Consider the following 14,260-nt stretch of genomic DNA (forward strand, 5'->3'; position numbering starts at 1 on the left):
TCAGATAGTTACATTGCGATTCATAAAAGTAGCAAAATTACAGTTATGACGTATCAACGAAATAATTTTATGACTGGAGGTCACCACAACAGGAGGGACTGCATTAAAGCGTTGCAGCATTAGGAAGGTTGAGAGCCGCTGCTTTTGGGGTTAAAGAGAAATGGATAATGCTAGATAAAAATATATGTGATATTAATGATTAGTGGAGCTGTAACTTTTGCTTTACGTAGATTTTTAAATTTTAAAAATGATTTCTTTGATGTTATTTAATCTTTTGAAATAGGTTCTTGTTTTGGAATCTGTAAGAGCCTAGAACTTACTATGTAGATCAGGCTGGCCTCAAACCTCTGCTTCCCAAGTGTTATAATCATAGGATATGCCACTATACCACGAGCAGTGTCCAAGAACAGAAACTGCTCCTACAGAAGCCCCAAGTTTGCATCTCAGCTCCCACAACTGGTGACTCACTACCCCCTATAACTCCACCCCCAAAAGAATCTAATGTCTGTGGCCTGTGTGGACACCTGCATTCCTGTGCAAAAACCCACTTCCAGGCACACACACACACACACACACACACACACACACACACACACTTAAAAAATATGAATTCCAAAATGCTAAAGCTTGTGACTTGATTGTTGCTCTGTCAGGAAGCCAATTTTGAGTGCCTCCCATATAGCAATCCCAGACCGGGCACTTGGCCAGGGTTTGCAACTTGGTGCACAGAATTTGATGAACTCTTTGCTAAATGACCATCCAAAAGCCTTCCTCTCAAGGCTAATGGTTTTCATGGGATTCTGACCCTGTGGGATGGTGCACACAGATGTGCATGTGTATACCATTTTCCATTTTCTCTCTCTTATTTCCTAGGGCATGTATTGAAATTATACAGACCCTAGGATTGATGTTCAGAGAAACAGAAATTGAATCCTCACGCTTGAACACATTGGCAGCTAAGAAGTAAGGTCTTTGTGTGTGTTTGTGTGTGTGTGTGTGTGTGTGTGTGTGTGTGTGTGTGTGTACGCGTGCACTTTTCTGTTGTTTTGTCTTTTAAGAGGACATCGGACTGTGTAGTCTCTGGCATTGTTCTTATGTTCTTATTGACTTCTGTCCACTGATCTAGTTGGCGGCTTGAACCTGGGAGAGCCAGGGTGGGGCGAGGCCCCAAATGAGGCGGACTAAAGTCTCACACAGTAGTCAACTTTATTTAAAGCATCAGAAAATGTATATTCTGAGGATGTTTCCTGGGTTATTCAAGGTCAAATGAGCAGAACTCACTTGAGTTTAGGCTGTATACAGTCACAAGGACGACCTGTGTCCAAAGGAATGTAGAGAAGTTAACCTTTCTCACATAGCTGTCTAGACTAGGTCAGCAGGCGTTCCCCTGAAAGGTTGCCCAGGTTCCACTTTCCTTCTTTTTTGTTATTCTACCATGTTAAAAATATTTTATTTATTTGTTCATATACAATTGATCAAATCCATCTTTAGACCCTCCCCATTCCTCATATCCTCACCCCCATCTCCCTCACATACTCTCGTTTTTTAAACACTGACTCTGACTGGTCTTATTGGTATGTGTATGCATGGCTATAGGGCATCCACTGGAGAATGGGCTGCTTATCATGGCCACATCCTTAGAGAAAGCTGAGGCCCCTCTCCATCAGCTGCCAAGAGTGCTTTGTCTGAGGTGGAGCTTGGTGAGCCCTTCACATCCATGTTATGTCCTGTCCTGTCCTGTCCTGTCCTGTCCTTTCCTTTTTCACGGCAGGATTTCTTTATGTAGTTCTAGCTGTCCCAAAACTCTCTCTGTAGACCAGGCTAGCCTCAAACTCAGAGATTCCCCCTGCCTCTCTCTGCCTCCCGAGTGCTGCGATTAAAGGCGTGTGTCACCATTGCCCACCATATTGGAGTTTTGACTGGCTTGGTCTTCCCAGGTCTTGTGCATGCAGCGCCAGTGCTATGAGTTCATGTCTGCAGCAGGGCTGTTGTGTCTGGCAAAAGCAATTTTGAAGCATGTCTTTATGGAATTTGCCTCTTTCTGACTCCTCTTCTGCAGTGATCCTTGAACCCTGGAGGAAGAGCCGTGACAGAGATGTCCCGCTTAGGACTGAGCCCTCCACAGTTTCGGGTCTTGGTATTAACTGGCATCTTCTGTGAAGAGAAGCTTCTCTGATGGGAAAGGGAGAGACACTAACCTGCTGGTTTAGGGAAGTCAGATCACAGAAGAGCTCGCTACCCACGGGTTGCACCTGAGTGGGGCTTCCCTCGCAGTGCCTACCATGTGTTTCTCTTGCTTTTAAAGATTTAGTTGTTATTTTGTATTTATGTGTAATGTGAGCATTGTGAGTTTATGTGTACCCTGTGTGTGCAGTAGCCCACTAAGCTGTACAGGGCATCTGATCTCCAGGAGCTGGAGTTACAGATGGTTGTGATCTGCCAGACATGGGCGCTGGGAACCGAACCCAGGTCCTCTACAAGAACAGTAAGCACCCTTGACTACTGAGCCTTCTAACTGCCTCCTGCCATTTTTCTTTTCCTGCAGTCTTTGTTCTCATGATTGAAGCAGGATGACCTTCATGGGAAGTAAAAGATCTAAAGGGCAAGAAAATGTTCTTTAAGATTCATTTATTTATTATATATAAGTACATGCCAGAAGAGGGCATCAGATCCCATTATAGATGGTTGTGAGTTACCGTGTGGTTGCTGGGATTTGAACTCAGGACCTCTGGAAGAGCTGCCAGTGCTCTTAACCACTGAGCCATCTCTCCAGCCCCCGAAAATGTTCTTCTTAAGCACAACATGCAACACGTCTGCTCACCTTCTATTGGTGTCTACTCTTCTCTATCCTAAAAAGGAAAACACTCTCTTCCTGGGCTGTAAAGTGTGGCCTTTAATTGTTCTAACTTGGTTTGACCCTATCAGCTTCATCAAACCTTTCTCTTGACAAGACTAAGTCTTTTCCTAGCCTTCAGTCTCTGCGTTCAGTAGCTATAGTAGAGTCTGGTGTTAATATTAATTTTTAGGCACTTTTGGTATGTATAGGATTATCATGAGAACAACAAAAGTATAACATAACAGTATTAATCTGTTGCCCCATAACAAATTACATAAGCTTAGTGATTTAAATACTTTATCATTATCTCAGGTCTCTGTGGATCGATACTCTGGGCAGAGTTGGTTGGGGCCTCTCCTCCTGATCTCAGCCACTTCAGCTGCAGGGTTCATGGGGTTTCTGTTCCCTCCTAAGCTCACGTGATGCTTCAGAGAGCAGCTATAGATCTGATGGTGGCTTGTTTCTTGGCAGGCTCTGTCTGTGAGTTCCAGAAGGCCTCCTTTTACAAAGTTCACCTGATTAGAACACTCCCTCCCCCTCAGGATCATTTTCTCTGGGCTAAAACAACACTAATGATGGGCCTAGTTGTATTCAAAGAGCCCTTCATACTTCCCACCTAGTGTAACACACTCATGAATGGCCGCCACTTACAGTCATGGGTCCTGCCCACACAAGGGGGGGGGGATCATATGGGATCTGTGTACCCGTGGGATAGGAATATTGGAAGCCATGTTAGAATGCCACCCTCCACTACATCACAGACTATTTGATCTCCAACTTCTGTACTCTAATATAGAGTGTAGTATATTTAAATTCCATACATTACAAATAATACCAACCCTAATAATGAAACCATTTGATTGTTGGGACAATTTTTAAGTCTGGGATGTCAATCCTAGAAGTTTCTATTTTCCGGATGAAACTACAATTTGACTAAAATTGCTGACCCAGAGAGTTTTAAATGAAGTCATTTGGTGGAAGGGGTGGATTTCAAATTAAATTCCATCTGAGGAGATAAAGAAGCAGTTATTCAGTTAGCATTTCCTCCTATTATTTCCCAAGGTGGAAATTTTGCTGAGCTGAACCCTCCTTGCTGCATTCTCGCAATGTGTCAGGTTCTTTTATATTTTGGTATTGTTACAGTTGAATTCCTATATTATCACAGTAAGTGACCCAGAACTTTAAGAGTTCTTTCTCTTAGATTTGAAAAGGAATTGTTACTGAAAAATAAAGGACTATAATTAAATAGAACAGAGAATGGAATGTCAATTCATACTTCAAGTCCAGAAAAGCTTCAGAAGGAAGTGCTCTGGGGGCTGAGGAGGTGGCTCAGAGAGCTTGCCGCAAAACTGTGAGAACATGAGTTCAAATCCCCAGAACTGACACAGTTGTGCTTGCCTGTAACCCCAGTACCAAGGAGTGGGGTGGGGTGGGGCAGAGACAGGAAAATTGCTGTAGTCTGCTGACAGTCAGCTCAGTTCAAATTTAGTGAGAGACCACGTTTGAAGGGAATAAAGGCAGAAGAAACACACAGCCGGAAAAGCTGGGGCAGGTGAGCTGTGCTTACACTGGTGGAGGGCACATGCTGTGCACAACAACCCAGGACCTCATAAGGTTTATTATGCATGGTCCAGGGGGAGGAGTTACCTAGTCTCTGTAGACAGAGCAGTCTCAAACTGCAACCTCCGACAGGAGGAAGCTGTGGTTGCTAGCCTGTGCAAGCACTACCAGAATTCCCACTTAGACTGGGGAGCCGGGATGCCTTTGCTGTCCCTCTGAAGATGGGTAGGGGAGGCTTTGCCAGTTTCCCACAGATCTGAGGGGTTGGTCTTTGACGTGGCCACACCCACGCCCACAGTACGCAAGCACTTGGGACTTCGTCCACTCATTACGCATTCGCTCAAAGCTTCCCCACTCCTCCCAGCTCAGCCAATAAAGTGTTGCCATTTAGGCATGGGGACTCGACTTTGATTCCCAGCAGCTATGTAAAAAGCCAGGCATGGTAGTGTGGGCTTGTAGGGAGATGGACCTAGGCTGGAGATTGCTGGCCAGTCACAATAAATAGCCTTATTGGTGAAGCTACAGCTCAGTGAGAGAGATTGTCTCAAAAAGTAAAGTGGATGGTTTTGGAGGAACAACAACAGGGTTGACCTGTCGCCTAACAGACACACACATGCACATGTCTGCTATAGAATACGCTAAGCGTCTGAGGTAGTGCACAGCTGAATTACAAAGCACACCAAAATATATACATTTCTGATTTTATTTTAAATTTAAGAACTACTATGTAGTACTGTTTCCTTGTCCCAGATGACACATTGGCATAGCAACGCGTCAGAGAAGTCCGGTAGTGAAGATAGCCAATAGTCAGTACTTTCAAATAATCATGTGTATACATGTGGGTAAGAACACATGAATTTCAGTGTCCCAGGAGGCCGGAAGAGAGCATTAGAGCCCTGGAACTGGAGTCACAGATGGTTGTGAGCCATCCTAAGGGTGCTGGGAATCAAAGCACTATGTGCTCTTAACTACTGAGCCATCCCTCCCCCCAACCCCCACTCAGTCATTAGCATTTTAAAATTGAAAAATATTTGTTTAACTATGTATAATGAGTGTACCATAAACAAGACTGTGTAAGACGCAGAGGAATGCTGTAGACAACAGCCCCCCAGTCAGCCTCTTACCCTGTCTCTGAGAGGGCAAACCTACTCCCTCTTGGGACCAGCCTCCATCTTAAGAGAAACTTGACCTATAGCTGCGCCCGAGGACCTGGAAGGACCCCATGGGTTGCCCTTGGTTCACACCCCAGAGTTACTCCCTAGCTACTTCCTGGCAGTCAAAGGTCAGTCTGACTGTTTCGGATGTGCTTTCAGACCATTGTGATGTCCATGGTTTTGCCAGAGCACCTGCCTGTCAGCTTATGATAGCCGTTCAGTTAGTTGCTTGCCGGGCTGGACACCCCCTCGCTTCCTCCCATTCCCTATGAAACCCTGTCCTGCTGAGGGTTCTGGACTTCACCAGACCGTCCTGCTGTGTCAGGGTCGGCGGTGAGCGAGCCAGGCTTGAGCTTGTCATGAAGAGACTGCATTGGTGCCGGCTCCTGCGTGGGCTTTTGGGACTTGAGAATGTGGCACGACATCTCCATTTTAATCTTTTTTCAGTTTCCCTCTTTATCCGTTGTTGGTTGTTGTACAGACTGGTTTTATCACAGAGAAAGGAGCCTCCCTTGAGGAAATGCCTCCATGAGACCCAGCTGTAAGGCATTTTTTCAATTAGTGATCAAGGGGGAAGGACCCAGCCCATTGTGGGTGGTGCTGTCCCTGGGCTGGTGGTCCTAGGTTCTATAAGAGAGCAAGCTGAACAAGCCAGGGGAAGCCAGCCAGTAAGTAACATCCCTCCATGGCCTCTGCATCAGCTCCTGCTTCCTGACCTGCTTGAGTTCCAGTCCTGATTCCTTTGCTGATGAACAGCAATGTGGAAGTGTAAGCTGAATAAACCCTTTCCTCCCCAACTTGCTTCTCGGTCATGATGTTAGTGCAGGAATAGAAACCCTGACTGAGGCAGTTGTCTCTATTCCTCTACTTCTATGACACTGTGTGTTCACTCCCCGCCCTCCCTCCCCAGTGTTCCCAGGTGCTCCCTGTCTCATCTCTCCATCCTCACATCTTCCTCTTTCTGACTTGTTCCCATATTTATACTTCGAATGAACCTAGCCTAACCACTTACTTCTTCCGATTACAGAATCTACTTACCCTGTTACTTAGAATTAGTAATCGGTAGACATACTTTATAAATATAGCTTTACTTGGAACCACCACAGCCTTCCTTAAATCCCTCCCTGCTAAGCTTTCTGGGCTAGTGAACTCTGGAACTACACTTCCCTCAGAATGCTTAAAAAAATACATTCTCATTTAAATTTCTTTAAAAACAAAAATCCACAATATACTTATCATTTCAAGGTAGTCACCTGCTTGTCTAAATTAAGAAGTGTCGTTAGTTTGACTCCACCTGTTACTGCTTAGAAGATTTTCCCATTAATGGCTTTTTGTGTTTTTTTCTAGGGGAATGCTGTTTAATCTCTTAGTGATTCTAATTAGCAAGCCCAAGGTTCCAAAGCCCTGCTCTGTGTCTGATGCCCAGCTGGTGGCTGATCCAATCTCAGCAGAAGACGCAGCATCTTCCGACGGTCAGGTGAGATGAGGACCGACCTGGGGCGGTTGATTGAATGGAACATATGGGGGCTCTCATTTCTTACCTCTTAATGTGGAACAGGATGCTGAAGAGTTCGGAAGCGTGTACACGTTAAAGAGGACATGTTATTAACCTAACATCTTAGCTATTTCAGAATATTTGAGAAGTTTGAGCTGATACCTGATATTTAGATGTGGAGACTAGAAGACAACTTTTAGAATCTGGCCTAGAGTCCAATGGGAGCCACGGCAGGAAGGCTGGGTTCAAAGGCAGGAAACACTGAGCTTGGTTTTAGGTTTGTCAATCTGCATCATAAATAGTTTTTCCCCATGAAAACATCTAGCGTCTTGGGATAGAAATCGAAGCTCAAGTCCAGACAGACCACACCAGGCCATGTGGAAGAGGTTTATTGGGGTGACAGAGACAAGGATGGGTGGCAAGAGAGGGAGAAGAGAGAGAAAGAGAAGAGATAAAAGAGAAGAAAGGGCCTGCTTTTTATTTGAACTGTGACATAACTGCTCGCAGGTGAAGGTGGGAACTGAACCAAATGAACGCCAGGAATGTATGACTGTTGCCATGGCAGCAAATGCACAGGTGACTGGGCAACATCACTGTTGGAGGCGAAAGGGGTTCCTGATACCAACATAGCAGACAGAAAGGGTGGGTGTAGGTTTCACGTCTGCAGGGCATTCGCATCTTCTGTGCTGGAAAGTCAATGATAAGTAGAGTTCATCCTCCACGCTGTATGAGAGGGGCAGGGGCTAGGCCTGGGGCATGTCCATAGGCAGTTCTCATGCCCAGAGTGGTGTGTGGGCACTGTCAATTGCTTCGAGATCTCATGAGCAGTCAGAGGTCCCTGAGCCCCTTATCAACCCAGACTACAAAAGGAATAGAAGTTCAAGGTAGGCACAAGCCTAGAGTCTCCAGAGGATCTCCCGCCTCAATTCCAAGAAGCATATTTACCCCCTTAGGTTTTGTTTTTGAGACAGGGTTTCTCATTGTGGCCTTGGCTGTCCTAGAACTCCTTCTGTAGACCAGGGTGGCCTTGAACTCAGAGATCTGCCTGCCTCTGCTTCCTGAGTGCTGGGATTAAAGGTTGAGCAGCCACCACCACCCGGCTATGTTTCCACCTTCTTGAAGTAAGGTTGTTGATTTGACTGCTGATGTGGTCCCCAGTGTGCAGACCTTTCATGCTTTTGTCTGGGCCATTATGTCCACCCCGAACCCACATTGTGAATCTTTGCAAAATGTGTTGCCCCTTTACAAGGGCAGCTTTGCTTTGGGTGGTACTGGGGATCAAACACATCCAAGGAAAGCACTAAACCTCGTCCTGACCACTCTCATTTTACTTTTTGTTTTGAGTTGCCCAAACATGCCTTGAACTTGGGATCTCCATGTCTTAGGCTCTTTAGTGTCTAGGCTCTAGTTGTGAGCCTGAGCCAAGGAGCCCAGCATACAAGCAGTCTTCCTGCGAATGACTGAGCCAGGCGAATCAGGAAAGTGGACATCACAAAGTAAAAATCTTAATGAGAAATCCTTTTACAAGTGTCTAAAGGGAAATGGCCTTTCTGGCTTAGCCTACGCTAGTGTATTGACTTATTGAACCTTCTAGTTACAGAAGCTCATCCTGGAGTACACGGACACCGCGACAGCGCTACTCTACGAGATCCTGCTTGTCTTTCAGCAGGTACAATGGGTGCTTTTCTTATCATTCTGATTTGGTTATGCCGTGGTTAACAGTGTACAGCACTTTTACTGGGGAACCTCTCTAAAACAGGTTGACTTCAGTGATACTACAGGTTATTTTACAGACACCGATTTTGAAGATTTGATTTGATTGGTCAGGATAAAAACTTATTTGGGAGCGAGAATTCTTTCAGATACAACTTTAGGCTTCACGGATATAACTCGTTTCCTTGAGTTTCTAGGGGAATCTTGGACTGGGATCCACAAAGTTTGCTATAAGCTGGATGATGTCCTTTCTACAGAGCTGTCCTTCCATCGTGAGTATTGAAATGAAAAAGACCCGGCTTAATGGAGCATTTGTGCTTAATTAGTAAAACATAGGCGTTGTGTTTATGATCAAGTCTACAAAGCAGAAGCAAAATATAAGTATGATGATTTTATTATTTAATCAAAAGAAAATGTTTTTATATTCAAGACCTGAGTTAAAGGTATTTGAATTATGGCTTAAGATTAGCTTTATTTTGGGGGTTGGGGAGATTAGCTTTATTTTATTAAAATCAAACAACTTTGAAGGTAAGTGTAGCAAACAAAATGTTAAGTTATTAGCTTGTAATTTACGTAAAATATTGACATTTTCCATAAGTAGGACAATGAATAGAACGTTTGGAATTGGCTATGTGCTCTGCCCCGAAGCCACTACCACGGTCCCAACTCTGATGATGTCTGGTGAAGAGTCCACTCCTTTCCAAATGGTCCATGGCTGCCATTCTACTAGACCACAGCCAGAGGGAGCTATTTAAAACAAATAAAAGTGACTGCAATTCCTTGCCTTGAGCTTAATGATCTCTCAGCAGCTTTCCTCTTTGCCTAGTGGCTGACCTCTGACCTCTGACCTCTGACTTCCATAGGCCTGCAGGGCTGGGCATCTTAAGCTTTGCTGCCTCATCTGGTCCTTCCTTCACCCTGCCGTGTACATCTCAACTCAATGGCAGCCCTCCTCCCCGACTGTCCCCAATGCAGGATGTCTTCCTCTGTGTTGGTCTTAGTCTGAGTGTCACCGACTGAGGGTGATTTGTGAAGGGCAGAGGCTTATCAAGCTCACACTTCAGAGGCTGTTGGTCCAGAGATGGAAGCACTGTAGCTCATGAGGATGTTGCTGTCCTTCCGGGAGTGACGGCCAAAGGACAAGAGAGCATATGTGGGCTGTGAGACAAAAGTCACGTCAATATGTCTGAAGTGTCTCGCTATGTTGCTCAGGCTGGCTTCCAAGTCATGACCCGCCTGCCTCAGTCTGGTTGTGTTTCTGTTGTTTGTTTAGCTGAATTCACTTTTATAACAAATTTGGATTTGAAACAACAGAATCTCTCTCACAAGATATCCATGAGCATAACTATCCTATTATAACCATTCTATTATCTTATATTCTCGAGGGCAAGAGCTTACACTTTAATAATCTCTTATAAATCCTCACCTGTAACACCTTCACTTTGAGGATTAAGTTTCTGACACACGAAAACAAGCTGTAGCCAACTGGGTCTTAAATTCTTCTCCCTCCTTTCCAGTCAGCTAACCCCCACTCATCTGTGAGGCCTTGGTGCTGGTTCCCGGAGAGGAAGGCAGAACATTGATTCTCTGACGTTTTAACTGGGTCACATCCCACCAACACAATCACACAGTGCCTTATACAGTGTCTTCCTCTTCCTCCCCTTGATCTTATCACATTGCTGTTTGCGTTGGCTTCTGTTGTCACATGGCTGTAGCTGTTAGTGTCCTGGGTGTCCTGGCATACTTTCTACGAGGCATGTGGTAGAAGTGGACATCTCTCTTCGCTTGATTACTTTGGCCTGAGTCATCTCTCTTCACTTGATTACTTTGACCAGAGTCACATGCTTCCCTAGGCTCGAGTATCTTTCCGAAATGCTACTTACAGTTTTTCCCATGGTGAAACTCTCCCGAGAGATGATAAACAGGGCCCGCTACTGTAAGGGCTGTATAGTGTGAACAAACGACGGGGCTCTTCTGTTCTATAGAGAGCATTGGTGTTTGAAGTTTGTTACGGATTTAGTTTATCATGACCCAGACAATAGCTTCCTCTCTGTACAGACTGCAACTGCAGGAGAACAGGAGAGGTCTAGTATGTTCAGTGTTCACGATATCTAATGGACTAAGTTTTGTGAAGCCTCCATCCCTCAATCTCTTGCCACTTCCCCCAAGCTTGCTTTCCATCTATTCAGCCATGCATTCAATTAATCGACATACGTTTTATTAAAAATCTCCTCAAAAGGTAGTTATGGGGGCTGGTGAAAGGCTCGGTGGGCGAAGTTGAGAGCCTGCAGCCCTGAGTTCCCTCCCTGGACCCAGTATGGTGGAAGACAAGAACAACTTCCACAGGCTGTCTTCTGAATCCCACATGTGGGTCATGGCCTGCACTCCTGTGCACACATACGGGCACATGCATATTCACACAGACACAGACATAGACACACCCTTAGTAGATAAGATACACACACAAATAAGGAAGTGAGTGGGGCATTGGACATGAGGTAATGTATTCTTTTTGACATGAGTGTATGCCCCGTTGACCATCCCTGGTTCCCAGCTGAGACTCTCTTTTCCAGAACGATGGTATGGGATACGTCCTGAAGAATCTGTATTCTCTTGTCAGATCCCCACAACTCCTTTGTAGAAAGCTGGCCCGGGGCACTTACCAGCGGAGTAGCCTACTGCCCAACAGAGATTAAAGCCTTGGCTTCTTCAGAGGTGCACAGAGCCCAGGCAGGCTGAGTCACTCTAGGAGTGCCCCACATGCTATCCATATTTACCTGTGCAAGCTGGAATTCTGTCTCCTGTGTGTTCTATGTAGTGGCATTAGGCTCTCTCATCTGGGTAAAAGCCTAAGGTGCTAAGGATCCCAGGCAGTGGGGGTTCCTTACTCTAAAGCTGATGACTTAAAGTAGTAGTTCTCAGGCTGGAGAGATGGCTCAGAAGTTAGGAGCACTGGCCGCTCTTCCAGAGGTCCTGAGTTCAATTCCCAGCAACCACATGGTGGCTCACAACCATCTGTAATGGGATCTGATGCCCTCTTCTGGTGTGTCTGAAGACAGGTGTATTCATATACATTAAATAAAATAAAAAATCTTTAAAAAAATAAAGTAGTAGTTCTCAACCTGTGGGTTGTAATACCCTAGGGTCAACAGACCCTCTCCCAGGGGTCACCTGAGACCATTGGAAAGCCAGATACTTATATTACGATTCATAACAGTAGCCAAATTACAGTTATGTGGTAGCAATGAAAAAATAATTTTATGGTTAGGGGTCACCACAATATGAGGAACTCTATTTAGGGTCATAGCCTTAGGAAGGTTGAGAACCACTGCCTTAAAGGAACTGGTTAAGTATAAGGCCAGACTCGAGATTGGGGATTTAGCTCAGTGGTAGAGTGTTTGCCTAGCAAGCGTGAGGCCCTGGGTTTGGTCCCCAGCTCCAAAAAAAAAAAAAAAAAAAAAAAAAAGTATAAGGCCAGACTGTGACCATGAAGTCTGTCAGGGTGAAGGGTGTCCTGAGGCAAGGGAATGTTGACACATAGACCTAGCTCTAAACTGTAGAGGCAAAAGTAGACTGTGTGAGAGAAATTTGAGGAAAAAATTAAAAACCATTGGGGGTTGCGATCATCGAACAAGTAGGTTGTACCTACTTGTCAGCCAGCCCTGATCGCTGTACTAAAAGTCCAGGCTCAGCAGGTAACTAACACTTCTGCCAGCCTCACAACCTGAGTTCAATCCTGGGAGCACATATGTAGAAGGGGATATCTGACTTAAGTAAGCTGTCCGCTGGCTTCCACACGTACGCTGTGGCACGTATCCATAACATGCCACGCCAAATGATTACAAATGTAATCTTAAGAAGAAAACAACAAAAAAATCAAGGTGCTAAAGAAATTAAAATCGGGGGCTGGAGAGATGGCTCAGTGGTTAAGAGCACTGGCTGCTCTTCCAGAGGTCCTGAGTTCAATTCCCAGTAACCACACGGTGGCTCACAAACATCGGTAATGGGATCCGATGCCCTCTTCTGGTGTATCTGAAGACAGCTACAGTGTACTCATATACATAAAAGGATAAATAAAATCTTTGTTTAAAAAAAGAAATTAAAATTATTATAAACACTGGTTGGTTTATAATCTGGTATTGAGTAGCTTTTCAGAGAGAAAATAGCCCGCAGGCGTTGGAGCAAGGGTGGCAGAGGCGTCAGCTTGGATTGGTGGATGAGGCCAGTGGCTGAATCGGGGCGTGTTTGGATGACACCCCGTCTGCGTGCATGTAACCACATTTTCCTCGTCTAGATGGCTTTTGTGGCCGGTATCGTGGAAGGAGTGGTGAGAGGGCTCTCAGCCTCGCTCCAGCTGCTGACTCCCTGCCAAGCGGTTCTGTTGTACCAGCAGTTCTACATCCTCAGGAGCTGCCTGCAGCATAGCAAGGCTCTGGCCGAGTATATCAGGAACGACCACCGTGAGGAGTTCAGGTAAGGCAAAGCACATCGAATCAAAGTGCCCACTGCTCATTTTCACGGGCCCTTCTGACAGGACCTGATGCTTGGGGTTAACTGGTGACGGAAAATTCCACGTTTGTCTTTGGTAATACTTTATACGATCACAGGCAAGGTGAAATCTGGGCCAGTTCTAAGAACCGCTGCCATTTGTGGAGTGCTCCCGGCCTAGGAGCTACTTGTCTCTCCTTGCCTTTCTTGTGCTCAGCCTACGTTGCACAGACGTGTAACCATTTGTTTTGGAGTAACAAACCCCATTGAACTGTGAGTTCAAGTCAGTCGTCAGGCGTTTTGCAGGGCTCAGTCAAGTCAGTAAGGGGAACATAGACACACTGGGGAGTTAGTGGGCTGCCCATCTCCCTGAACCCCCTTGTCGCTAGCAGAAGAGTAAGAGGCAGCGGCAGCCTGGGTTGGTTTCCTCAGCCAGACTGCTCCCCTGCCCCTCAGGGGTTGCAATTCTTTTTAAAGGCCAGCGAAGCACTCAGCAGTAGGCCTGAGCTAACTGGTACTAAGGAAGAGCTAAGGTAGTGTTTGCCTTAAGTGAGAAGGGTTCAGGCAGCGCTGCTCCACCATTGGTTCGGAAAGAGACATCAAAAGACATGGAGGCGTACGTTACAGCTTTGTATTGGCTTCAAAAGAAAGAAAATTATCAGCCCTCTGGGTGGACTGTTTTTCCCGCATGTGGCATTACATCAGAAGGTCCATTCTGGATACCATAAAAGGGATTTATTTGGCTCCAAGTTGACCCCACAAATCAGTCCCAGCACCCCTCCATCCCTGCTCCTTAGCTTCCTTTGAAAACTTCATTAGGAAAAACTGACATAGCGTGAAATTTGCCCCTCCAGAGCGTATAATTTGGTAGCGCTGAGTACATTTCACAATGTTTTGCAGCCGTAATTATTGAACCACAGAACACTATCATTATCTAAAAGAAACCCAGTACCCACTAAGCAGACATATCCCATTCTCCCTTCCCCTTAGCTCTTGGCTCTAACCTCTTATCTA

The 14,260-nt window shown here is 45.5% G+C and overlaps 1 protein-coding gene across 1 annotated transcript in view; it reads left to right on the forward strand.

Annotated features, from left to right (window-relative positions):
* C1H12orf56 (chromosome 1 C12orf56 homolog) overlaps positions 1–14,260 on the forward strand; it is a 48,018-nt gene that overhangs the window by 32,385 nt on the left and 1,373 nt on the right. The window contains exons 8-12 of the mRNA XM_032890809.1: positions 874–963; positions 6,898–7,027; positions 8,640–8,714; positions 8,956–9,030; positions 13,053–13,231. Coding sequence (XP_032746700.1) covers positions 874–963; positions 6,898–7,027; positions 8,640–8,714; positions 8,956–9,030; positions 13,053–13,231 — 549 coding nt within the window. The remainder of the gene's footprint in view (positions 1–873; positions 964–6,897; positions 7,028–8,639; positions 8,715–8,955; positions 9,031–13,052; positions 13,232–14,260) is intronic.

The sequence above is a fragment of the Rattus rattus genome, chromosome 1 (assembly GCF_011064425.1).
Source record: "Rattus rattus isolate New Zealand chromosome 1, Rrattus_CSIRO_v1, whole genome shotgun sequence".
NCBI classification, from domain to species: domain Eukaryota; kingdom Metazoa; phylum Chordata; class Mammalia; order Rodentia; family Muridae; genus Rattus; species Rattus rattus.